Source organism: Scyliorhinus canicula, chromosome 1 (genome assembly GCF_902713615.1).
Source record: "Scyliorhinus canicula chromosome 1, sScyCan1.1, whole genome shotgun sequence".
NCBI classification, from domain to species: domain Eukaryota; kingdom Metazoa; phylum Chordata; class Chondrichthyes; order Carcharhiniformes; family Scyliorhinidae; genus Scyliorhinus; species Scyliorhinus canicula.
Genome location: NC_052146.1, coordinates 112112210 through 112137345, shown reverse-complemented (window position 1 = coordinate 112137345; position 25136 = coordinate 112112210). Strand labels below are relative to the sequence as shown.

At 49.0% G+C, this 25136-nt stretch overlaps 1 protein-coding gene across 4 annotated transcripts in view; it reads right to left on the bottom strand.

The window, feature by feature from the left end:
- The window catches only part of zdhhc18a (zinc finger DHHC-type palmitoyltransferase 18a), a 48862-nt gene extending 24051 nt beyond the window's left edge, over positions 1–24811 (bottom strand). For 2 of the 4 annotated variants that reach the window (XM_038797881.1, XM_038797890.1), the window contains exons 1-8: positions 23798–24807; positions 16342–16502; positions 15689–15838; positions 14195–14332; positions 13577–13625; positions 10724–10826; positions 4491–4603; positions 3211–3307 (exon numbers count right to left, since the gene is read on the bottom strand). In XM_038797881.1, the coding sequence (XP_038653809.1) occupies positions 3211–3307; positions 4491–4603; positions 10724–10826; positions 13577–13625; positions 14195–14332; positions 15689–15838; positions 16342–16502; positions 23798–24027 (1041 nt within the window). In that variant the 5' untranslated portion in view covers positions 24028–24807. Of the gene's footprint in view, positions 1–3210; positions 3308–4490; positions 4604–10723; positions 10827–13576; positions 13626–14194; positions 14333–15688; positions 15839–16341; positions 16503–23797 lie in introns of all 4 variants that reach the window. The other 2 variants (XM_038797907.1, XM_038797898.1) reach the window with 2 other exon arrangements.
- Between the last annotated feature and the right edge of the window lie 325 nt (positions 24812–25136).

Genomic DNA, 25136 nt, shown 5'->3' with positions numbered 1-25136 from the left:
TAAATGGATCAAAATGTTGCAGACTGAGGTTCTACAAAGTTTCCATTATAGTTGAACCTGCAAAAAGGACAGGAAGAAAGGTAAGATTTCCATAGCAGTCTGCTCAACACTTTGTGGGAGAGTCTCAGCATCACAGGTGCTGTCCTTATTCCTCAGTACCAGACAAACAAGAGCAAGGAATGACCATCTCTAAAAGAGGTCTAACCAGCTCCCCATGATATTCAATGGCATTACAACCTTTGATTCCCCCATCAACACCATGGGAAGTGGGGCAGGGGGTGGTCACTGTTGATCAGAAACTCAACAGAACCAGCCGCATAAATAACATGGCTATGGGATAAAGTCAGAGATTGGGCATTCTATATTGAATGAGTTACCTCCCAACTTTCCAGAGCATCTTTACCACTTACAAGGCACAAGTCAGAAGGTGAAGGGAATATCTGCCTGGATGGGTGCGACTCCAATATCAGTCAAGGAGCTCAATAATACCCAGCATAAGCAGTGCACTTGATTGGGCCCCTATTTCACCACCTTAAGCATCCACTCACTCCACCACCAGCAGATTGTGGAGGGAATGTGCACTATCTGCAGGGTGCACTGCAATAACTCCCCAAGGCTTCAACGATGACAACTCCCAAACCTGCGACAGCCAAGACCTAAAAGGACAATGGCAGCAGGTGCATGAGAATACTTTCTACCTCTAAATCACAAACCATCCTGATGTGGATGGTTGCTTTTCCTTCATTATTGCTGGATCAAAATCCTAGAATTCTTGACCGAACAGCAACATCTGCAACACATACACTGCAGCTGTTCAAGAAAGTGGCTTAAAATCACCTTCTCAAGAGCAACTACAAGTGGGCAATAAATGTCTGGCCTTGTCAGCGATATACATATCCCGAGAATAAAATAAAACACAGCAACTTCCTTTGATTGTACGAAAGAGTCTTAGCAAGGATCCAATGGATAAGGAGTCTCCACCTGCAATCTAGCTAGATTCTGTTTGAACTCTTAAATGACAAACTTGGATAGACTGATACACTAGGTACAACTGCAGAAGTGTTTTGGAGGGTCGGTAAGCCAGTGTTTTGTGCTCCATTATTGCTTCTGAATTTGACACAAGCCAACATTTCTGCTCCTAAGAAATATGAAATCGCTGATAGGAAGTAATTTCTCCAGCTCAACACAGGTAAACCTGAAGTGATCACTTCCTTCTTCCACACCATAATATTGAGATTGCAGTAACCAATTCCATGAACCTTGTTCAGGCTGAATTCAATAGTCACAACTGATTGTAAAGGTGTTCATTTCCTTCCCCAAGATAACATACTCCTGTTGAATTGCAAGCTTCAATGTTGATTTCCTAATTGCTATAGGTTGATAGTATTAGGAAATCAATCTGTCACCAAATCTCATGTGCTTTCTTTTGCACATCACCTCCCTTTTATTCCCTCCTCCTTGATGGTGTAGGCACTGAGTACCTTTCCCACAAGAGCCATTCATCAGTATGCTGAGACCGAGTTTCAGCAGCTTATTCAAATGGGGAGCATAACAATTGAACACAACTCCAGCCTTTTACCAACATACACCGAGTTCTCCAAGGTTACTGTATGGTGATTTGGGAGTGGGATCCTGGCTGACTGCCCTCTCAGCTGAAATATATCAGCACAGAATGGAGTTGGAACCAGGGCCATTTTTTTGTTTTGTATGCTTTGCACCATTCTAATCAGTGCTTTTGCAAACTCAGGCAGCAGGAAACCCATGCTGTTTTTAATTCAGCAAAAATCTTTGTGGAGCTAGAAGATAAACCTGAAGACTGTACTTGGGCATGTTGGGCAGTTCTTGCTGTTGAGATGCTATGCTTCAGATTTTACCTTTGTTTCCAAAAGCATCTAATGTTGGGCAACTGATGCGGTCATTAGTCAACCAGAAACTTACAGCTTGCAAAAGCAGAATTAGTATGCATGATAATAGAGAAACTCTCCAATGAGCCATCTTTGTCCTTTCAGACCAGCCAGCTTCACACATTCAAGTCTCTCCACTCTGTTGCACAATCTGTGATCCAACTCTCCCACTTTATTTCTACTTTGAGAGTTCACCAGGGCAGACTTTCAGATGAATAGCACCGATTTTATTATAAATACAGGTTAATTGAAAATAAAACAGCAATAATTAGAAAACATTCTCTGTACAGGCAGTCGGCTGGCAGAGAGGATTCAAACAAAAATATTTTAAAATAATACAAAGTGGTAGAACAAATTGGCAAGATGTTTCTTGTGCAATTCTCGCTGCAGTATGCACAAAAGCAAAGATAGTGCTGAAAGCACAGGCAGGATCCTGGAGTGCAACTTCCAATTCTGCAGCCTTATCCCGTGGTACAGATAGAGGTCCTTTGGCCAACCTTCACCAGACCTCTGGCTGCAGCAGTCCTCCACTCTGCGACCTCTTTCCTGGAGTGCTTTCTTGCGTCTATTCCCGTCCCCCTCAAACACCCAATGCACATAATGTGGAGTGCTCCAGGGTAATGAAGAGAACATGAACATTCTGCTTTCTGCTGGACACAGCCAACCCATAGTAACAATCAGACGATATTTATCAACCCACAATCCCAAAATTGCAAAAGATGCAATTCAACGGTTCATAATTAGATTAAAAGGATAGGCCTCCTCCACCCCCCTCTTTCCAATACAACATTAACCCTTTAAGACTAGCTCCCAATCTCTGCTCCTTCACTGTAAAAGTAACACGATTCAGCACCAACAGTTGCTACGCTGTGACTGAACACAGCTGGTTTCAGTGTTTCGTGTCAGCTCATTCGAGCAGGATGATCCTGCTCTCATTTCACTATGACGGAGAGGAACTCCAAAGAAATGTCCCCAAACTGGTCAGGCTGATGGCTGCTGACAATAATATATCCCGAGATCCTTGCAGCCCATTCGCTGAGCAGTCCACCACTGATTCTTCACAGCATCCGCATGCTTGTACACATGGAGTCAATCTGTTTCTGAGAGCTTGGCTCAAGAGACATTTCCAGCAAAGTGTCACTGAGTCAGGCACCTAAACATTCCCACATGTAATAGCCTCTGTTTCGGTTTATGCTCAGGGTGAGGTCATGGGTAAGAAGGAAATGGATAGATGCATGAGGGAAGGTGGACTCAAACATGACAGGCATGGCATTAATTCACACCATCATTAGGCGACACCTCCTACCAGGTTGGCTTCTGTTTTTGCTCCCTGAGAAACCTTACGCTGGTGCCCAGGCAGCAGTAGTGTGTCTGGGTCCGAGAAACCACGCCTATCAATTAAACTGGTGGATAAAGAGAGAAAGTAGTGAGTAATCTGCAGCCATGCATCGATGAAAATAACAAAGTACTAGTCAATATGCTTGTACAAACTTAATTTGCATTCAAATGTAAGATGGCTAAGCAGGTCCCAAGACATAATCAGAGGCATTTCTTTGGAGATTTGCTCTAGAAGAGAAATGAGCAGGATAATAAAAGGCGATTCAGCTGTTCAACCTCATCCTTGTAGTATACAAACTCCCTCAATGAAGCCCATCCTCCACTACCCCAACTCTTAAAAGCCCATTCTTGCATCACCCCAACATTTCAATAGAATTGCATCCTTCCAATACCTGCTATCCCACACAAACCCCAACTCTCAATTGAGGACCATCCTTCTGATGCACCAACAGTTGCATAGGAGACGATCTCTCGACTTGCCCAGCCTCAGCTCCACTAATGATTGTGTTTTCAATATCCTGGACAATTATTCCAGATATTTGCCACTCTCCAGACAGGAATTCTTTTGCCTTGTCTGAATTTACTTTTCACAAGGAGTCACTGGCAAGGGCAGGCAGTGTCTGCAGAGGGAGGAGGGCAGTGCTGATATACCTATCACTGTATGCAGTGGGATGGCAGCGCCGATAGGTCAGGGACAGAAGCCACTGTTGACTGAAGGACAGCAGAAGTACATTACACTGGAGTTTTGTGCTTGTTGCAAACAATGCCACATGCATTTACAATTTATTTTTTTCATCAGTCAATCCTTTGATTCAAGAACTATTAGGTGCATTTGCTATTTCAAATTATTTTGATGCACACTCAAAAGAAATATATAAGCACCTGGTTCTCCCCCAATCCAGAGTCAAAAACTCCTGTCAAGAGCTTCAATGCTTAGCCATTAATCCAGACCAGTAGGAAATACTGAACAAATCCCACCATGCTGCAATACTGGCACAAAGCACTGGGCTGCACTGAACGAATGCAGACTGTTCAATCTACCAGAATTCAGCTAAAGGAAGCAACAGAGGGCAGAAAGAGAGGCAGACAGACAGGTAGGCGAACATACATAAGATGTGGGGAGGGAGATAGCGAGAGAGACAGGCACAAATATTCACAGACACAGAGAATGGGGGAAGAAAATGAATGAGACACACGCAGTCAAACATACATGGGGATGGAAGGGAGAGTGGGAGAGTGGTTCTGTACCTGGGTGGCATTGGTCCACACAAGACTGCACAGCAGTTCGTGACAATACTGTTGTAACTATAAGGATTAGTGCTTTCCTCTGAGCTTCGCTTACTGGACCATGAACCTTTTATCTGTTAAAACACAAAGCATTACAGAAAAAGCAAGATCAAAACATCCACGTCACAATTTCTGCTTTTCAACTGCATATCTTTCCACTGCTTCTTTGCAGAGCTCTCCCCTGTAAACTCTATCACTTAACAACTTTACAAAACACCTTGGGACGCATCACTCCAGTCAAGTGATGGGTGATGGCATACCAATATGAAGCATTTAACCTTCTACATTATGTATCAGCCTCGCACAACAAGGGGTCCATCAAATGCTTGCAGGACAGATACTGTAGTTTACTTAAGAGTAAATCTCCCTCTACACTTTCAAGGTATGGCATGGGTCAGATATAGAGTAAAACTCCCTTCACGCTGTCACATTGAATACTCACATGGACACCATAGAAGAAATTAGTTTAATTCTCTACACAGTTAAAGAACAGCAGCTTCCACTGTGTTTCTCTAAACCTACAGCCACAACTGCATCAGTAACATTTCCATTTCCTGTACATGGTTTCTCTGAATCGCCAATTAGAACAAAGTTAGATGCAACCTGATGATTAAAATCAGGAGTCTTCTGAAAGCTCATAAGACAACATATTTAGATATTCTCATGCCCATCTTATTAGTAACCTCAATAAATATAACTAGATTAGTCAGACATGAACTATCCTTAAGAAATGCTGACTTTGATTACTGATACATGGCCAAGTATTCCAACACCTTGTCTCTTGATGATTACAGTAACTTCCCCACAATCGATAAACTGACAAGGCCTTTGGTTTTCTGGCTTCTCTCTTCTTCCCTTCTTAAATTTTCCAAACCAAAGGCACTTTTGAAGTGTGATGAATGTAGGAATTTCAGTTGTACTATATGTATTTGGTGCAGCAAATGTGTTAGTGTGTGCATGACTGCTGCAGTGGTGTTTTTAATAATCCTGGTTTGCAAGACAGCTTGGCTTTTTGGGAGCCGGGGTGCAATTAAGGCATCATAAATGCTTGGGCTAATCGATTTTTGTTTGGATTAAGAGGTTCCCTGTGGAGTATTTAATTAGAGACCTTTGCGTTCAGTTAGTAAGATGATGTAACTAATAGAAGGAGGTGGAGCACCAGGCATTTTATCAAAGAAGCAGAGATTGTTCAATTGGTTCCTGGAAGTCAAACCATGAAGACCTCAACTAGAGATCCTGAATTGTTGATAGGATTCGGCTCTATCTCTTAAAAACAGTCTGAAAGAACATCTCTTAAGCAAGTATGTCTGGGTCTGCTAACTGTATTTAAAAGTGGATTGGGCTCGGAGATGGTTTTGTTGTTTGAGTGGGAGTAAAGATAGCAGTTAACGGTTATTGTGTCACTTTCTTGATTACCATTGTTTAAAGGGCAATTTTAAGGTTTTTTTTTGCATGATGTTAAATATAAGTTAACACTGTTAGTAATAAAGTTTGTTTTAAAATCCCATATCCCTATTTTGTGTGAAATCACTCTTGGAGTGAGGTATCCTTTTATCACAATCCAATATTGGGATTTCAACCCAGTATCCTAGCCACTGTTGGGGTCTGGTCCAGGATCATAACAGAAATACTAAGGCTCACTCTGCAATTTCCTCTTGTCTCTTAATACCTTAGGGTAAAAACCATTAGATTCCAGTCATTTATCTGCCATATATCTCATTACTTGCACCATTTAAAAAAAACTTGGATTAAATTGAAGTTCCTCAGGGGTCAGCATGACAGTGCAGTGGTTAGCACTGCTACCTCACAGAGTTGAGGACCCAGGTTCGATCCCCGGATCAGTCTGTGTGGAGTTTGCACATTCTCCCCGTGTCTGTGTGTCTCACCCCACAGGATTTTCCACGCTACATTGCCCTTTCATTGGAAGAAAAAATCATTTATCTTAAAAAAAAAAATTTTAAAAAGAGAGGAATTTTAAGTTCCTCCCCTTCCCATAATTTTTGGTTAACTTTTACCTGATATTTTCTCATCTCTTTCGAAAATGGATACAACTTATTAATTTAACATATTTGCCTTATCATTCTGCTGTCAACTGCATCCACCTTTAATGAGCTCAGATTGCCGTACCACATTCTTTATTAAACTTAATCAACACTTCGGCTGTTCGTTTGGATATCCCTCGCAAGTTCATTTTTCATATTCCTTTTTTGTACCTCATTGATTTCTTTGTTGTGCTTTATTGCTCCTCCAGTCTGCTGGATTTCTACTTTTCCTTGTATATGCATTTTCTTTCACAAGGCTGCCCGTTAACTAATTTGGTGACCATCATTACTTACCCACACAATTGAAGCTATTGCTTTTTAGGTGCATGCGTTCCTTCTGTATCATGCAAAACGCTAACCCCTTCCCACTGTCAGGCTGCACGTTTACCCAATAACAGTCCGCTCAATTTACCAGTCAAGTTATTACTCAACCATTCAAAGTATACTTTACTTAATTTTAAAATAGAGAGATGGCCGGGTACTAAAGGGCATAGCTGCTAGATTGGGACCGCAGCAGGTGGCGAGGGAACCAACAAGAGATAAAATATACTCAACCTCATCCTCACCAACCTGCCTGCTGCAGGTCCATCTGTCCTCATTTTTCGGTAGAAGTGACCACCACACAGTCCTTGCGGAGACAAAGTCCCGTACAACTACAACACTGGCATCTACCCGGCAATTTGGAAAATTGTCCAGGTGTGTCCTGTACACAAGAAACAGGATAGATGCAACCCAGCCAATTACCGTCCTACCAATCTTCTCTCCATTATCAGCAAAGTGATGGAAGGAGTAATTGTCAAGTGGCACTTACTCAGAATAACCTGATCACCCTGACTTGGAAATATATCGCCGTTTCTTCATTGTCGCTGGGTTAAAATTCTGAACTCCTCCCTCGCAGCACTGTCGGAGTACCTACACCTCAGGGGCTGCAGCAGTTCACCACTACCTTCTGATGGACAACTGGGGATGTGCAATAAATCCAGAGTGAGAAAGGTGCTGCTACAGAGGAGAAGGCAGGCAGGGGGTTTGGGTCTCCTGAACCTGATGTACTACTACTGGGAGGAAAATGTGGAGATGGTGCGGGACTGGGTCAGAGGGGTTGATTCCCAGTGGGTCAGAATGGAGGAGAGTTTGTCCAGGGGGTCGGGACTGAAAGTACTAGCAACAGCGCCGCTCCCGATAGCTCCGGGGAAATACTCCGTGAGTACAGTAATAATAGCTTCATTGAAAATCTGGAGGCAGTTTCGCCAACACTTCGGGTTGGGGGCAGGGTCAAGGGAAATGCCGATTCGGGGGAACCACAGATTTCAGCCAGGGAGGTGGGATGGAAGTTTTCAGAAATGGGAAGAAAAGGGGATTAAGACTCTAAAAGATTTGTTTCTTAGGGGTCGGTTTGCAGGATTGAGGGAGCTGGAAGCAAAGTATGGGCTGGAGCAGGGAGAAATGTTTAGATAAATGCAGGTTCGAGATTTTGCCAGGAAGGAGATACAGAGCTTCCCGGAGGAACCAGCCTCCACGTTGCTGGAGGAGGTGCTGACAACAAGGGAACTGGAGATGGAGGTAGTGTCAGCAGTGTATGGAGCTATTTTGGAAGAGGATAAGGCGCCACTGGAAGGGATCAAAGCAAAGTGGGAGGAAGAGTTGGGAGAGGTTATAGAGGAGGGGGTCTGGTGTGAGGTGCTCCAGAGAGTGAATGCCTCCAACTCATGCGCGAGGTTGGGGCTGATACAGCTGAAGGTGGCATACAGAGCACACCTCACGAGGGCGGGAATGAGCCGATTCTTTGAAGGGATAGAAGATGTGTGTGAACGTTGCGCGGGGGGGGGGGGGGGGGGGGGGGGGGGGGGGGGGGGGGGCACTAATCATGTTCATATGTTTGGTCCTGTCCAAAGCTAGAGGAGTACTGGAAGGAGGTTTTTAGGGTAATTTCCAAGGTGGTGCACGTGAAACTGGACCCAGGTGCCCGGGAGGCCATATTCAGGGTCTCGGATCAGCCAGGGTTGGAAACGGGTGCGGAGGCAGATATCGTAGTCTTCGCCTCGTTGATCGGCCAAAGGCGGATCCTGCTGGGATGGAGAGCAGCCTCTCCACCCTCTGCCCTGGCGTGGGGACCTGTTGGAATACTTGACCCTTGAGAAGGTTAAGTTTGAACTGAGGGGAAGGATGGATGGGTTCTACAAGTCATGGGCATTATTCATTATGCACTTTCAAGAACTGGATAACATCGAACATTAGTTGGGAGGGGGGGATGGTTGGGGGGAGGGGGAAGTGTGTGTACTAAGGGTGACTATGGGTAATCCCTGATTCCTTTTTGTCATTTCTTTATGTAAACATGCGGGCTAATGTTTGGGAGTTGGTGGGAGGATGGGATTGTTGTTATTGTTCTGGGGATTGACATATTTGCTGCTGATTATTGTTTATTGTTGGTGGGTGTACATTCGGGAGAAAATGTGATAAAGGAGAATAAAAATATTTTAAAATAAATAAATGCTGGCGTAACCAACAATGCCCACATCCCGTAAATTAATTTTAACTGTCCATGCGGAGTTTGCACATTCTCCCTGTGTCTGCGTGGGTCTCACCCCCACAACCAACATGTGCATGGTAGGTTGATTGGACACGCTAAATTGCCCCTTAATTGGAAAAAAATAAAGAATTCGGTACTCTAAATTTCTAGAAGAAAAAAAAAGAATTTTAAAAAGTCAACAGAGTGAGGCACCCCAAACATGACAGGTTGAGCATCAGGGAGAGACTGCAATTAAGAGAGAGAGTCTGACCAAGAGAGTAGTTGAGATACACTGACAGATAACAAGATTGACAACAGAACCATAGTGACCAAGTCAAACCAACTGACTTTTCATCCCACCAATGTGCAATTCAAACTCAAATTCTAGAGGTGCACCCAATTATTGCACTCATTACTCAGCAATATTAGGAACAAGTTGACATGCAATCTATGTCCTTATTAAATTCAGTAAACCCGAAAATTTACGGGGACTCCGGAAGCCAAGGAATGTGTTTACAATAAGATTGAAATTAGTCCTGCTTCCTCTCCCCATACTTAGTTGCAATGACTCTACAAGCTCGTGGCGAAATCAATCAAGCAGGTTCCAGTCATGACTAAGGATTTCAGTGGTTGGTGTGCGGTTTCAATCTGAATAAACACCAACTGGTTCAACGCATTAACATGCAGCTTTATTCATCCATCCGTATGGACTGCTGAGCTCCACTTCAATAATGGAAGTATAGAAGAATGATCAGAATTATTCAGCAACAAGTAATAATGACAAAACATAAAATAAACATTTCTAACAGACGGAACGGTGGTGCAGTGGTTAGTACTGCTGTCTCACAGCAATGTGGACTCAGCTCCAGATCACTGTCGGTGTGGAGTTTGCAATTCACCCCATGTCTGCACCCCCACAAAAAGAGGCGCAGGGTAGGTGGATTGGCTACGCTACATTGCCCCTTAATTGGAAATATTGAAGAAAAAACATTTGTAACAGATATTCTCAAAGTTTCTGGATATATCAAACTGGATATCAGGATGTCATGTATATTAAATGAAGCTGGATATCAGAATAAATGAAGCTGACTAGTCCAGGTGTGTAGGTGCTCCCATCCACCTTTATAATAAATCAAGACAGGTGTGGCTGGGTGTTCTTTTATTTATTTTTTTAATTTAGAGAACTCAATTCTTTTCCCCCCCAATTAATGGGTAATTTAACGTGGCCAATCCAACTAACCTGCACATCTTTGGGTTGTGGGGGTGCAAGCCACACAGACGCGGAGAGAATGTGCAAACTCCACAGTGACCTGAGGCCGGGATTGAACCTGGCTCCTCAGCGCTGCGAGGCAGCTCACCACTCCGCCACGGTGCTGGGTGTTCTTTTGTGATCCATTTAATTGATCACATAGAACTCGTCTCCATGGAACAATAAGTGAAGCCACATTTACAAAGGCCAGGCAGCGAGTTCTGTTTTGCAATGACATAGGCAGGCGCTCGCGCGCACACCGACCCGGGCAGACGGGTGGGCGGGGATACGGGCGTGGGCGGGCAGGCAGACACACACGGACAGACACACACGGACAGACACACATGGACAGACACACACGGACAGACACACACGGACAGACAGTCAGTTTACTCACATCTTCATTTGTTGTCAGGTTGGAAGCCACCAGGTACGTGTGGAACCCTGAGAGGCCCAGAATAGACCAGACTGAGAAAAAACAGACCACCAGCTCGAGTGCGGTGAGTGGAGTCAAGGAAATAGTCCTCCTGGAGTTCAAAAATAATCCCAACTCTCCCAATACTCATCCTCCCAGCTTCCTTACTCCTGGCCTGACCAACTCTCCATTTATACACAGGTAAACCACTCAGGCTCCCTCAGGCACTGAGCATGCAACCTCACGCTCTGCTCAGCATCTGATTGATTTAGTAGTTTCAAAGTTATTGTTGTGTTAGGTCATCACAATTCAGGGAGTGAAAGGGGGAGGGGGTATAAGGTCTGTATTCAGTTCTGTCAGTATTGTTCTGTTCAAATCCTGGGGTATGCGTCTGCCCCAAGAATCAATCCTCCTCAAAACCTACCAGATCTGCTCTGAAAATTACAATCTCTAGTCTAACCAAAATTAAAACGTGGCTCTTCTACAGCGCAGGAGGTAAAAGAACCATTCGGTGTAACTTACAAGACATGTGGTGCCAGGCTCATTCACAGCTCTGTGCTGAGTTCACTGATGCAGCTGGTGAGTTATTTGGATTACTAGAAGCTAGCCTCAGTGCCCGGGGATGGGTAGGGGAGACGACCTATGTGAGAAGGAGACATGAGGAGCAATCAGACAGCACCCCTGACTCCCAGCCACAGGTGTGCGAACAACCTCCATCTTCAGCCATTCTGCTGCTTCTCACCATCCACACTCGGATATAAAATTAGCACTTGCGCTGTTGCAGAAAGGAAAAAAACCTGCGAAATTGTAGCCCAGTGAGAGTCTGTGCCCAGGGAATTGTAGCCCAATAAGTCCATGTCCAAAGAATTGTAGCCCAATAAGTCCATGCCCAAAGAATTGTAGCCCAGTGAGAGTCTGTGCCCAGAGAATTGTAGCCCAATGAGTTCTGTGCCCAGGCAACTGTAGCCCAGTCAGAGTCCGTGCCCAGGCAACTGTAGCCCAGTGAGAGTCCGTGCCCAGGCAACTGTAGCCCAGTGAGAGTCCGTGCCCAGGGAATTGTAGCCCAGTGAGAGTCTGTGCCCAGGGAATTGTAGCCCAGTGAGAGTCTGTGCCCAGGGAATTGTAGCCCAATAAGTCCATGTCCAAAGAATTGTAGCCCAATAAGTCCATGCCCAAAGAATTGTAGCCCAGTGAGAGTCTGTGCCCAGAGAATTGTAGCCCAATGAGTTCTGTGCCCAGGCAACTGTAGCCCAGTGAGAGTCCGTGCCCAGGCAACTGTAGCCCAGTGAGAGTCCGTGCCCAGGCAACTGTAGCCCAGTGAGAGTCCGTGCCCTGGGGATTGTAGCCCAGTGAGAGTCTATGCCCAGGGAATTGTAGCCCAGTGAGAGTCCGTGCCCAGGGAATTGTAGCCCAGTGAGATTCCGTGCCCAGGGAATTGTAGCCCAGTGAGATTCCGTGCCCAGGGAATTGTAGCCCAGTGAGAGTCCGTGCCCAGGGAATTGTAGCCCAGTGAGAGTCCGTGCCCAGGGAATTGTAGCCCAGTGAGAGTCTGTGCCCAGAGAATTGTAGCCCAATGAGTTCTGTGCCCAGGCAACTGTAGCCCAGTGAGAGTCTGTGCCCAGGGAATTGTAGCCCAGTGAGAGTCCGTGCCCAGGCAACTGTAGCCCAGTGAGAGTCCGTGCCCAGGCAACTGTAGCCCAGTGAGAGTCCGTGCCCAGGGAATTGTAGCCCAGTGAGAGTCCGTGCCCAGGCAACTGTAGCCCAGTGAGAGTCCGTGCCCAGGCAACTGTAGCCCAGTGAGAGTCCGTGCCCAGGGAATTGTAGCCCAGTGAGAGTCCGTGCCCAGGGAATTGTAGCCCAGTGAGAGTCCGTGCCCAGGGAATTGTAGCCCAGTGAGAGTCCGTGCCCAGGGAATTGTAGCCCAGTGAGAGTCTGTGCCCAGAGAATTGTAGCCCAATGAGTTCTGTGCCCAGGCAACTGTAGCCCAGTGAGAGTCCGTGCCCAGGGAATTGTAGCCCAGTGAGAGTCCGTGCCCAGGCAACTGTAGCCCAGTGAGAGTCCGTGCCCAGGGGATTGTAGCCCAGTGAGATTCCGTGCCCAGGGAATTGTAGCCCAGTGAGAGTCCGTGCCCAGGGAATTGTAGCCCAGTGAGAGTCTGTGCCCAGAGAATTGTAGCCCAATGAGTTCTGTGCCCAGGCAACTGTAGCCCAGTGAGAGTCTGTGCCCAGGGAATTGTAGCCCAGTGAGAGTCCGTGCCCAGGGAATTGTAGCCCAGTGAGAGTCTGTGCCCAGAGAATTGTAGCCCAATGAGTTCTGTGCCCAGGCAACTGTAGCCCAGTGAGAGTCTGTGCCCAGGGAATTGTAGCCCAGTGAGAGTCCGTGCCCAGGCAACTGTAGCCCAGTGAGAGTCCGTGCCCAGGCAACTGTAGCCCAGTGAGATTCCGTGCCCAGGGAATTGTAGCCCAGTGAGAGTCCGTGCCCAGGGGATTGTAGCCCAGTGAGAGTCTATGCCCAGGGAATTGTAGCCCAGTGAGAGTCCGTGCCCAGGGAATTGTAGCCCAGTGAGAGTCCGTGCCCAGGGAATTGTAGCCCAGTGAGAGTCCGTGCCCAGGGGATTGTAGCCCAGTGAGAGTCTATGCTCAAGGAACTGCACCCCAGTGAGTGTCGGCAGAAGTGCACTCCACAGTGAGAATAAGTGCAGTGAGAGGAGGAGAGAAGAGAATATCTGAATTTAATTTAGAAGTTAAACTGGCAGCCTGCCTTTCCCGAATCATGATTCCCTTCTAAATTGACAGCTATGCTGGTGACATCATGCAGCAGCAAAGGAAAGGATATCTTGCTGGAGTCTCCTGGAGTGCATTTAATAACCCAATGTTCTGAGATCCTGGAGGTGAAATAATGAGAAAGGTTAGTGTAGTGTGGACTACCCACCCTGACAAAGTACAACTATGAGAAAATCAGTTGATGCAAATTGTATTTAACATAATTGAAAAGTAACTTCCTTTTGCCTGCTTTTTACATGTATGCAAACTCCAGCCAGGTAACATCAAACTCTTCCCTAGATAGACCTCAAGTATAAAGATTTACTTGGGTCATGCCACTTCCTCCATCCCCGCTCCCCAGTTAACAGTAATCCGGAGCCACGTAACGATGGAACTCACCGTCGACACTGTGCAAACTAATGTCTGTCACCTGTTTAATCAGAATGCTCATCAACTCATTTCTATTGGGATAAGGGCCAGACTCAGCATGGTCCCTACACGTCATTTCAGAAAGCAATCTGATCCCGACAATGGCCTCCCCACCTAGTCTCCAAGGTTAGTTTACGCACATTTCGGCTCCGATTCTACCCTGTTCCCTCTGGGACTGTCTCCTGCTTTAATTTGCATCATCACTTTATCAATTACTTTAGAAGTAGCAAAAAAGATCCAAGATAAACTTTGGGGGACTTACGTAATGTAAGGTGAGTTATCACACAGGCAAAAATGAAAGCAGTTAGAAAGGAAAGTGAGAGCAGAAACATGTAGAAAAATCTGTAGTTCCTTTTCCCGACACAGTTTCCAACCCAAGGGCAGTGGTGATCAAATCGCTCTGCAAAAGAGGGACAAACATTCACAGTAGTACATCAATCACTGTCAACCTCTCATCAGACAGGGCAATTCAATGCCGGGGCTCACAGCCACATATGCCTTCACAGTAACTTTCCAATCCTTCTAGCCACATCCTATTCTTCGTGTGTGTGAATTATGTATCCTGATTTTAACTCTCAAACCCCAGGGATGGGAGCACGGTTGAGAAAAACATGTGATGGAAGATCTCACCTACATGCCCAACTCTTCCGACACCACTGACCAGTTTAAGATTCCTGGCCCACAGTATCCCCTTTTCACCATGGATGCCCAATTCCTCTACATCTCCACCACCTATTCCTCTGGCTTGAAGACCCTACATTGTTTTTTGCTGAATGGCAACCCAACCAACCCCCACACCATCATCCTCCTCATCTTTGCTGAACCGGCCCATACCAACTTCTCCCTCCACTTCGCCCACTTTCTATGGGAACCTAACTATGCCTGCTTTTTTTGTGAGATATATGCAACATTCCTTGTTCCAGTCCTGTTCTATACCCAGGCTGACCTTCACCCAGCTCCACACCCAAGCCAGCTCTCACCCAGCTCGGCCCTCACCCAGGCCAGTCCTCACCCAGCTCGGCCCTCACCCAGCTCCACACCCAGGCCAGCCCTCACCCAGCTCGGCCCTCACCCAGCTTCACACCCAGGCCAACCCTCACCCAGCTCGGCCCTCACCCAGCTCCACACCCAGGCCAGCCCTCACCCAGCTCCACACCCAGGCCTGTCCTCACCCAGCTCCACACCCAGGCCAGCCCTCACCCAGCTCCACACCCAGGCCAGCCCTCACCCAGCTCGGCCCTCACCCAGCTCCACACCCAGGCCAACCCTCACCCAGCTCGGCCCTCACCCAGCTCCACACCCAGGCCAGCCCTCACCCAGCTCCACACCCAGGCCAGCCCTCACCCAGCTCCACACCCAGGCCAGCCCTCACCCAGCTCGGCCCTCACCCAGCTCGGCCCTCACCCAGCTCCACCCTCACCCAGGCCAGCCCTCACAGCTCGGCCCTCACCCAGCTCCACACCCAGGCCAGCCCTCACCCAGCTCCACAACCAGGCCAACCCTCACCCAGCTCGGCCCTCACCCAGCTCCACAACCAGGCCAGCCCTCACCCAGCTCCACAACCAGGCCAACCCTCACCCAGCTCGGCCCTCACCCAGCTCCACACCCAGGGTGGCCCTCACCCAGCTCAACACCCAGGCCTGCCCTCACCCAGGTTGGCCCTCACCCAGCTGGTCCTCACCCAACTCTCCACCCAGGCCGGCCCTCACCCAGCTCCCCACCTCCCCACCCAGGCCTTCCCTCATACTACACGCACCCACACAGTTGTCACACAGGCTGCAGTGTGATGTCCGTGGAGGCCGGAACATTTTGCAGCTGAAGCAGTATTTGAGTTTCACTGTCTGCCCATTGATCGCCACTTCCTTTGTGCGAGGTGGGGGGCGGTAACCGGAACCCCCAGAGTTATCTGGAAAAGAAAGATTTGTTATAGCATAACAGGACTGAGGGACTCGCCCTAATAAAACCCAAAGGCGGTTAAAACTGCAGGAGACAGTTTGAATCCATCTACCCTATTAACTTACTGAATCATCAACACCTTAATTACATTGCCACTTAAACATATTCAAGGGAATACAAGTCTTATCTGTGCAACCTGTGCTCATGATTTACCCCTTTAAGCCCTCTTGCCATTCTGATGACTTTGCACTATATTCCCTCCAAGGCTAATAAATTCTCCCAGCTATGAAGTGCCCAGAACAGAATGGTCCTTGAAAAATATTTTACCAGGGATTGATATAACTGACCTAATTTCCACCCCTTTCCATTCTCATCCTCCAAGTAGCCTGTCAGAGAGCAGGTTGCACAATGCACAGGTTACCTCAGCAGTCTCTCACCACAATCACGTGACAGCCAGTCACCCCCATCATGCAGCAGGTAATCAGTTACACAAGTTAGAGGACTGTCAGCTACCTATCTGCCTCTCCAGATCGGCTGCTTCATCCGGTGTGGCTCGTGGCAGAATCCCAGGGTCACTAAAACTTGTGTGCAGCAAGGTGCTGACCACAAACACAAACAGCAGCCCCGCAATAATTGGAATGGCCAGAGTCAGGTTCTCCGTCAGGTAAGGACAGCTGTCAAAACAAAATGCAGATGGTTTGCATCTCCTCAGGCACTGGCTAACATATTTGACAAACCACACAACCAAATAAGCGGAAGAAGTTATCAGAAGGTATTTATTCTGGCATTACTCTGTATTTAACTCGTGCTATATATGCCCCAGGAACATTTTGAGAGACTAATGTGGACAGAGCTTCACCTCTCCGCATGGTGCTAGACTGACCCCACTTTAAAGGAGGAATGGTTGCAGTTACAATCTCCTGCTTTAAGTAACAAGATCTGCAGTTCACATTTTCTTTTCCAAATGTACACTCTACGGCTAGAAATGACTGCAATTCACAGCATCAGTGGGCCACCTAACAGACTGCTTGTGGACAAGGCGGTGTGTGAGAGGCTGAGGAAATGCATGCAGAATTACCTGCAGGTAAATGATACCGTAGAAGTCTCAACAGCAGTGCTCTGGGAGGCACTGAAGGTAGTGGTGAGAGGGGAGCTGATCATGATCTCAATCCGAGCTCATAGGGAAAGGACAGATAGGGCAGAAACGGACCGACTGGTTCAGGAAATTCTACGGACGGACAGGAGCTAATCGGAGTCCCCGAGGCCAGAGTTACTCAGGAAACGACAGAGGCTGCAGGCTGAGTTTGGGGTGCTGACCACAGGCAAGGCTGTAGAGCAGCTTAGAACGGCAAAAGGAGCGATATATGAGCATGGAGAGAAGGCCAGCAGAATGCTCGCACAGCAACTAAGGAAGAGAGAAGCGGCTAGGGAGATAGGAAGGATAGCGGATGGGGAAGGAAATCTAGTGGGGGACGCGGCAGGGCTGAAGGTGTAGGGACTTTTATAGTAAGCTGTACACTTCGAGAACCCCCCCCCCCCCCCCCCCCCCCCCCCCCCCCCCCCCCCCCCCCCCCCCCCCCCCCCCCCCCCCCCCCGGGGACCGGAGGGGATGAGGCGATTCCTGGACGGACTGACCTTCCCAAGAGTATATAAGGGGTTGGTAGACGGACTGGGGGCCCTGGTTAGGATCGAAGAGGTATTGGAAGGTCATGCAGTCGGGTAAAGCCCCGGGGCCGGGTGGGTATCCGGTGGAGTTTTACAAAAACTTTGCCCAGGTAGTGGGGCCGATGCTGGTCAGGGTTTTCAACGAGGCAAGAGACAGAGGTGTTCTACCCCCAACGATGTCGCAGGCCACTATTGAAACACGATAAAGACCGGGAGGCCTGTGGGTCTGATAGGCCAATCTCCTTGATCAACGCAGACGCTAAGATACTGGCCAAGATCTTGCCGACTAGAATTGAGGACGGAGTACCGGACGTAATTGCGGAGGACCAAACCGGGTTTGTAAAGGGGAGGCAACTGGCAGCCAATCTAAGAAGGCTGCTTAATGTGATCATGATGCCCCCGGAAAGCAGGGAGGCAGAGATCGTGGTAGCTATGGATGCTTTTGACCGGGTCGAGTGGAACTATCTGTGGGAGGTGCTGGGAAGGTTTGGGTTCGGGGAGGGGTTCATTGACTGGGTTAGGCTGTTATACCAGGCCCCAGAGGCTAGTGTAAGGACGAACAGGACAACATCAGATTACTTCAGACTGTACCGCGGGACAAGACAGGGTTGCCCTCTCACCTCGCTGCTGTTCGCGCTGGCCATAGAGCCGCTGGCAATTGCTCTGAGAGCTTCAAGGGACTGGAAAGGACTGGTCCGGGGGGAGTGGAACATAAAGTCTCGTTTTACACGGATGACCTGCTGTTATACGTGTCAGACCCAATGGCGGGGATGGATGGTATCATGGAAATCCTGAGGGAATTTGGCCGGTTTTCAGGTTATAATTTGAACATGGCTAAGAGCGAGTTGTTTGTAATTCAGGCGAGGGAGCATGAGAGTAGGCTGAAGGGGATGCCGTTCAGGCTGGTAGGAGAAAGCTTTAGATACTTGAGGATACAGGTGGCACGGGACTGGGGCAGGTTGCATAAGCTCAACCTGTCCCGACTGGTGGAACGAGGGAGGAGGTTCGGAGTTGGGATGTGCTCCCGCTGTCACTAGCAGGGAGGGTGCAGACTGTTAAGATGACGATTCTCCCGAGATTCTTGTTCATATTTCAGTGTCTCCCCATTTTCATCCTGAGGTCTTTCTTTAAGAGGCTGAATAAAATTATCCTGGGATTTGTTTGGGCGGGGAAGTCCCCACGGGTGAGGAAGGTGATGCTCGAAAGGAACAGAGGGGGGGGGGGGGTTGGCGTTGCCGAACTTTAGCAACTACTACTGGGCGGCCAACATAGCGATGATAAGGAAATGGATGGTGGGTACGGGGTCGGTTTGGGAGCAGGTGGGGCTGCTTCGTACAGGGGCACCAGTTTGGCAGCCTCTGCTGCTCCCGCCGGTGCGGAACTCCACCAGCCCTATAGTGGTGGCGGCTCTGCTGATCTGGGGCCAGTGGAGGAGGCATATAGGGGAAGTAAGAGCATCGGTATGGACCCCAATCTGCGGCAATCACCGATTTGCCCGGGGAACATGAACGGTGGGTATCAACTGTGCCGGAGGGCGGGGATTGCGAGGGTGGGCAATCTGTTCCTGGAAGGGAGCTTTCCGAGCATGAGGGCGCTGGAGGAGAAGTTTGGGCTGGCGAGAGGGAATGACTTTAGATACAGGTGCGGGATTTCGTGCGCAGACTGGTGCCATCCTTCCCATGCCTCCCGCCAAAGGGGAGGCAGGACAGGGTAGTTTCTAGGCGGGAGGTAGATGAGGGTAGAGTCGCAGATATTTACAAAGAACGAATGGGAGCAGAGGATACACAGACTGAGGACCTAAAGCTTAAGTGGGAGGAGGAGCTCCCGGGCGGGGTGGGGGCAAGAGATGGAGGACGGTATTTGGGCAGAGGCTCTGGGCAGAGTAAACACAACCGCAACATGCGCCAGGCTCAGTCTGATCCAGTTAAAGGTCGTGCACGGGCCCACATGACGGTGGTCCGGATGAGTAAATTCTTTTTTAAAATAAATTTAGACCAATTATTTTTTTCAATTAAGGGGCAATTTAGTGTGGCCAATCCACCTATCCTGCACATCTTTGGGTTGTGGGGATGAAACCCACGCAGACACGGGGGGGGGGGGGGGATGAGTAAATTCTTCAGGCTGGAGGACAAGTGTGCTAGATGCACCGGAGGACCGGCTAACCATGTGCACATGTTCTGGTCGTGTCCTAGACTCCGGGATACTGGTTGGGATTCGCAGACATCATGTCCCGGGTTTTGAAAACTGGGGTGGTAATGAGTCTTGAGGTGGCAATCTTTAGGGTGTCGGAGGACCCGGGAGTCCAGGAGGAGAAGGAGGCCGATGACTTGGCCTTTGCTTCCCTGGTAGCCCGGCGACGAATACTGTTGGCATGGAGGGACTCAAAGCCCCCGAAGATCGAAGTATGGCTATCGGACATGGCGAGCTTTCTTGGTCTAGAAAAGGTTAAGTTCACTATCGGGGTGCGCCGGAGTTGGGGGGTGGGGGTGGCTAGGGTAGTGTAGAGTAGGGGGTGGTTTAGGCAGGTCCTTGCGAGAACGGAGTTGTGGTTTGTACTATGCGTTATTTGCTTTTCCTTTAGTACAGTACTATACAATGTCATTGTTTTATCGGCCAAAAATACCACATTTAAATTGTCTTTAAAGAAAAATGTTGCAGATCAATATTTGCCTCATTGCGACTTGATTCAATCATCATCAGTGCTGGTGAACTGCAAGTCACAGGATACTGCGTGACGTGCAGCATCTCAGCTGGATGAAGCAATTCTCATTCACTTCCATCTCCAGTAATGCAATTACTGACAGAGTTCCAGTAAACCACAGGCAGCTAGCTATTCCCGATAATGTGCAGACTTCCTCATGATGGTGAGTCACAGGTCAGTGAACTCATCCCAAACATTTACAAACACAGAGCGGTACACTGACTGCCAGGCAGAAATCATCCACCCATACCTGAAGACATTGCATAATATAAAACTGTCAACAGGTAAAAATATCTGTGACAAAGAGTTGGCATTGAAAGGCCAAAGAGAGTGGTGAGGGCACAAGTAAAGAAACAAAAGATGTGTCAAGAGGCGGGGCACGTGGCAGACTGGTGAACAACCGCCCATCAAAAAAATAAAAGGAAAACCAAAACCTGCAAAGAAAAGGGAAACAAAATGGGGGTTGCAGTCTGAAATTGTTGAAGTCGAAGTCAAGCCAGGAAGGTAGTGAAGTGGCTAATCAAAACATAACATGTTGTTCCTTGAGCTTATGCTGAACATCAGTGGAACACTGCAGGAGATCAAGACAGAGAGATCAGTGAGAGATCACGGTGAAAAATTAAAATGACAGCCAGGGTTCCCTTCGTCTTCACCTCCAACCTCTGTATTCAATGGATCATCCTCCACCATTTCTGCCATCACCAGCCACTCCCTTTCAACATTCTATTTCATCTGCAATATCCTAATTCACTCCTCAACCACCCCAACACCTTCTCCCCTTCAAACGGCAACTTTCCACTTAAGTCCAGGAGATGCAATGCCTGTCCCTTTACTTTCCATCTCCTTACCATTAAGGCCCTACACTCATTCCGTGTGAAACAGCAATTTACGTGTACTTCCTTCAACTTATTGCACTGCATTCACTGCTCACAACAGTCTGTTCGACAGTATGGAGACCAAATGTAAGTTGGGTAACTACAGTGTCAAATACCTCAGTTCAATTTGCAAGAGTGACCCCAAGCTTCCACTCATCAGTCATTTTAATTCCCCATTTTGCTTTCAAACTGATATCGCTGTCCTATGCCTCCTGCATTCTTCCAGTGAAGCTCAAAGCAAGCTTGAGGAACAGCATCTCCTCTTTCGATTAACCATTTTACAGTCTTCTGAACTCAGCACTGAGCTTAACAATTTCAGATGGTAACCACTAACCCCCATTTTCTCTTTCATTTGAAGGATTTTGATTTCAGACGTCAGCTTACATTCTGCCTTTAACTTAGCACCTCCACAAGATCTTTTTGTTTACTTATCCCATTACCACTCCCTTGGGCTCTGCTCCAAATTTTTCAAAGATTGATCTATCTTGTCTTAATTCCTATCACAAACCTTCCCTTTTGTCCACTTGACACCTTGACTGACTAAACATTTCTAATTTCAATTCTGATTTACAGTCATTGAGCAAGGATGTTAACTGTTGCTCTCTCCACAGATGTTGTGTGACCTGCTGAGTATTTCCAGAGTTTCTCTTTTCAATTTATTTAAATTTCCTTTTGTGAAATTGTCTGTACTGGGTTGTCATCATTGCAATTTCTTCAATTGCTAGAACTGGGAACAAAACTGCCCTCTCAGGGCGGCACCGTGGTTAGCACTGCTGCCTCACAGCGCAGAGGACCTCAGTTCGATCCCAGCCCCGGGTCACTGTCCGTGTGGAGTTTCCACATTCTCCCCGTTTCTGCATGGGTCTCACCCCCACAACCCAAAGATCTGCAGGACAGGTGGATTGGCCACGCCAAATTGCCCCTTAATTGGAAAAAAATAATTGGGTACCCTAAAATTTAGTTTAAAAAAAATAACTGCCCCTTTACTCTTTCATTTATCATGAGTATGTTTTGTGTGGCCTATTACTGGACGCCTCAGGCACCAGATGTTCACATTCTTTACCTCAAACACCCTCAAGTCAAGATCATAGACATAAATCCACCAACACAAGCTCACCATAGACCACACGCTGAGCAAGTTACAGCCTTCCCCCCCCCCACAAACACCCCTAATTCCGAACATGCTGACTAACTTACAGACACCCCCCCCTCCCGCCCTCTGCAGGACCCGTATTGCAACACTGACTTACTGACCCCATCCCCCAAGGACCCCCAGCCACTGACCAGGTTATTCACCCCCCAACACTGACACAGTACTGACCCCTCCCAAGACCCCCTCCAAACACTCACTGAGTTATTGACACTCCCCAGGAGCTCCCCCCAAACACTGATGGAGTTACTGACCCCCCCTCAAACACTGACTGAGTCACTGACCCCCCAACACTGACAGAGTTACTGACCCCCCCAAACACTGAGTGAGTTACTGACCCCCCTCAACACTGACTGAGTTACAGACCCCCCCCCCCAAACACTGACTGAGTTACTGACCCCCCCCAAACACTGACTGAGTTACTGACCCCCCCAAACACTGACAAAGTTACTGACCCCCCAACACTGACTGAGTTAGTGACCCCCCCAACACTGAGAGTTACTGACCCCCCAACACTGACAGAGTTACTGACCCCCCCAAACACTGACTGAGTTTCTGACCCCCAAACACTGAGTGAGTTACTGACCCCCCCCCCCCAAACACTGACTGAGTTAGTGACCCCCCCCAAACACTGACTGAGTTTCTGACCCCCAAACACTGAGTGAGTTACTGACCCCCCCCCCAAACACTGACTGAGTTAGTGACCCCCCCAACACAGAGTTACTGACCCCCCAAACACTGACAGAGTTAGTGACCCCCCAACACTGACAGTTAGTGACCCCCCCCCCCAACACTGACAGTTAGTGACCCCCCCCAACACTGACAGAGTTACTGACCCCCCCCCCAACACTGACAGAGTTACTGACCCCCCCCCCAAACACTGAGTGAGTTATTGACCCCCCAAACACTGACTGAGTTACTGACCCCCCCAAACACTGACCGAGTTACTGACACCCCCAAACACTGACAGAGTTACTGACCCCCCAACACTGACTGAGTTAGTGACCCCCCCAACACTGAGAGTTACTGACCCCCCAACACTGACAGAGTTACTGACCCCCCCAACACTGACAGTTAGTGCCCCCCCTAACACTGACAGAGTTACTGACCCCCCCCAACACTGACAGAGTTACTGACCCCCCCCAACACTGACAGAGTTACTGACCCCCCCCAAACACTGAGTGAGTTACTGACCCCCAAACACTGAGTGAGTTACTGACCCCCCCCCAAACACTGACTGAGTTAGTGACCCCCCCCCCAACACTGACTGAGTTTCTGACCCCCAAACACTGAGTGAGTTACTGACCCCCCCCAAACACTGAGTGAGTTACTGACCCCCCAAACACTGACTGAGTTACTGACCCCCCAAACACTGACAGTTAGTGACCCCCCCAACACTGACAGAGTTACTGACCCCCCAAACACTGACAGTTAGTGACCCCCCCAACACTGACAGAGTTTCTGACCCCCAAACACTGTGAGTTACTGACCCCCCCCAACACTGACAGTTACTGACCCCCCCCCCCCCCCGGGGGGGCACTGTCAGCCAGTCCCAACTGAAGCAGGAGGAAGACTCACTCGAAGCCGAAGAAGAGGCCGCTGGTAGTGAGGATGAGGCCCAGGGTCAGGTAGAAGGCGCCACTGTGCCGTCCGCTCATCAACCGCCCGTCACAGAAGAACCGGTTCTTTCCCGCGAACGACTCCCACTTCCGCCGGCGCCGCTGCTTCCCTGAGGCCGGGGCCTGGGGGGCCGGGGCGGAGCCGTTGCCGGGCGCCAGCGCGATCTGCCGGTACTCGCACTCTCTCATTACCAGAGCCGCCGGGGATTTCCCCCTCACGGCCCTGGGTCTCGGCTCTCAGACCCGGTACCGGCCGCTCAGATTCACCGCCTCCCTCAACATCCAACAAATGAGGAGCCGACACACAACGTGGACAGGAGGAACCGGAAAAACCGGGCGGCCTCCAGCAACACCGCCACCAGGCGGAACGCCGTCAGAGAGCGACCTCCAGCAACACCGCCACCAGGCGGAACGCCGTCAGAGAGCGACCTCCAGCAACACCGCCACCAGGCGGAACGCCATCAGAGAGCGGCCTCCAGCAACACCGCCACCAGGCGGAACGCCGTCAGAGAGCGACCTTCAGCAACACCGCCACCAGGCGGAACGCCATCAGAGAGCGGCCTCCAGCAGCACCGCCACCTAGCGGAACGCCGTCACAGAGCGATTTCCAGCAACACCGCCACCTGGCGGAACGCCATCAGAGAGCGGCCTCCAGCAACACCGCCACCAGGCGGAACGCCGTCAGAGAGCGGCCTCCAGCAACACCGCCACCAGGCGGAACGCCGTCAGAGAGCGACCTTCAGCAACACCGCCACCAGGCTGAACGCAGTCAGAAAGTGACTCCAGCAACACCACTGGGCTGGACACAAGGGAGTCAGGGATTGGCCTCCATCTACACCGCCACCTGGCGAATAGGAATCGGGCTCGGCCTCCAGCAGTACGGCCACCAGGCGGATCGGAGACAGCATCCAGCCGCTAGCAAATTGCGCCGCCTGGCGGCTCGTAGAGGGAATCGGCACTGTCAGCGATCAGCCTCCACTAACATCACCACGGCGGCTTGGAGTCTGACTAACAGCGCCATCTGGCGGCTTGGATTCAACCAATCAACCTCCAGCGACATCGCCATCTGTCGGAAACAAAAACAGAAAATACTGGACAATCTCAGCAGGTCTGACAGCGTCTGTGGAGATAGAAGGGAGCTAAGGTTTCGAGTCTGAATGGCTCTTTGTCAAAGCTGAGATTGTCCAGTATTTTCTGATTTTGTTTCAGATTCCAGCATCGGCCGTAATTTGTTTTTATCGCCATCTGTCGGCAAAGAAACAGGGAATCACCACCTCGCACTTTCCAGACAGGAGGGT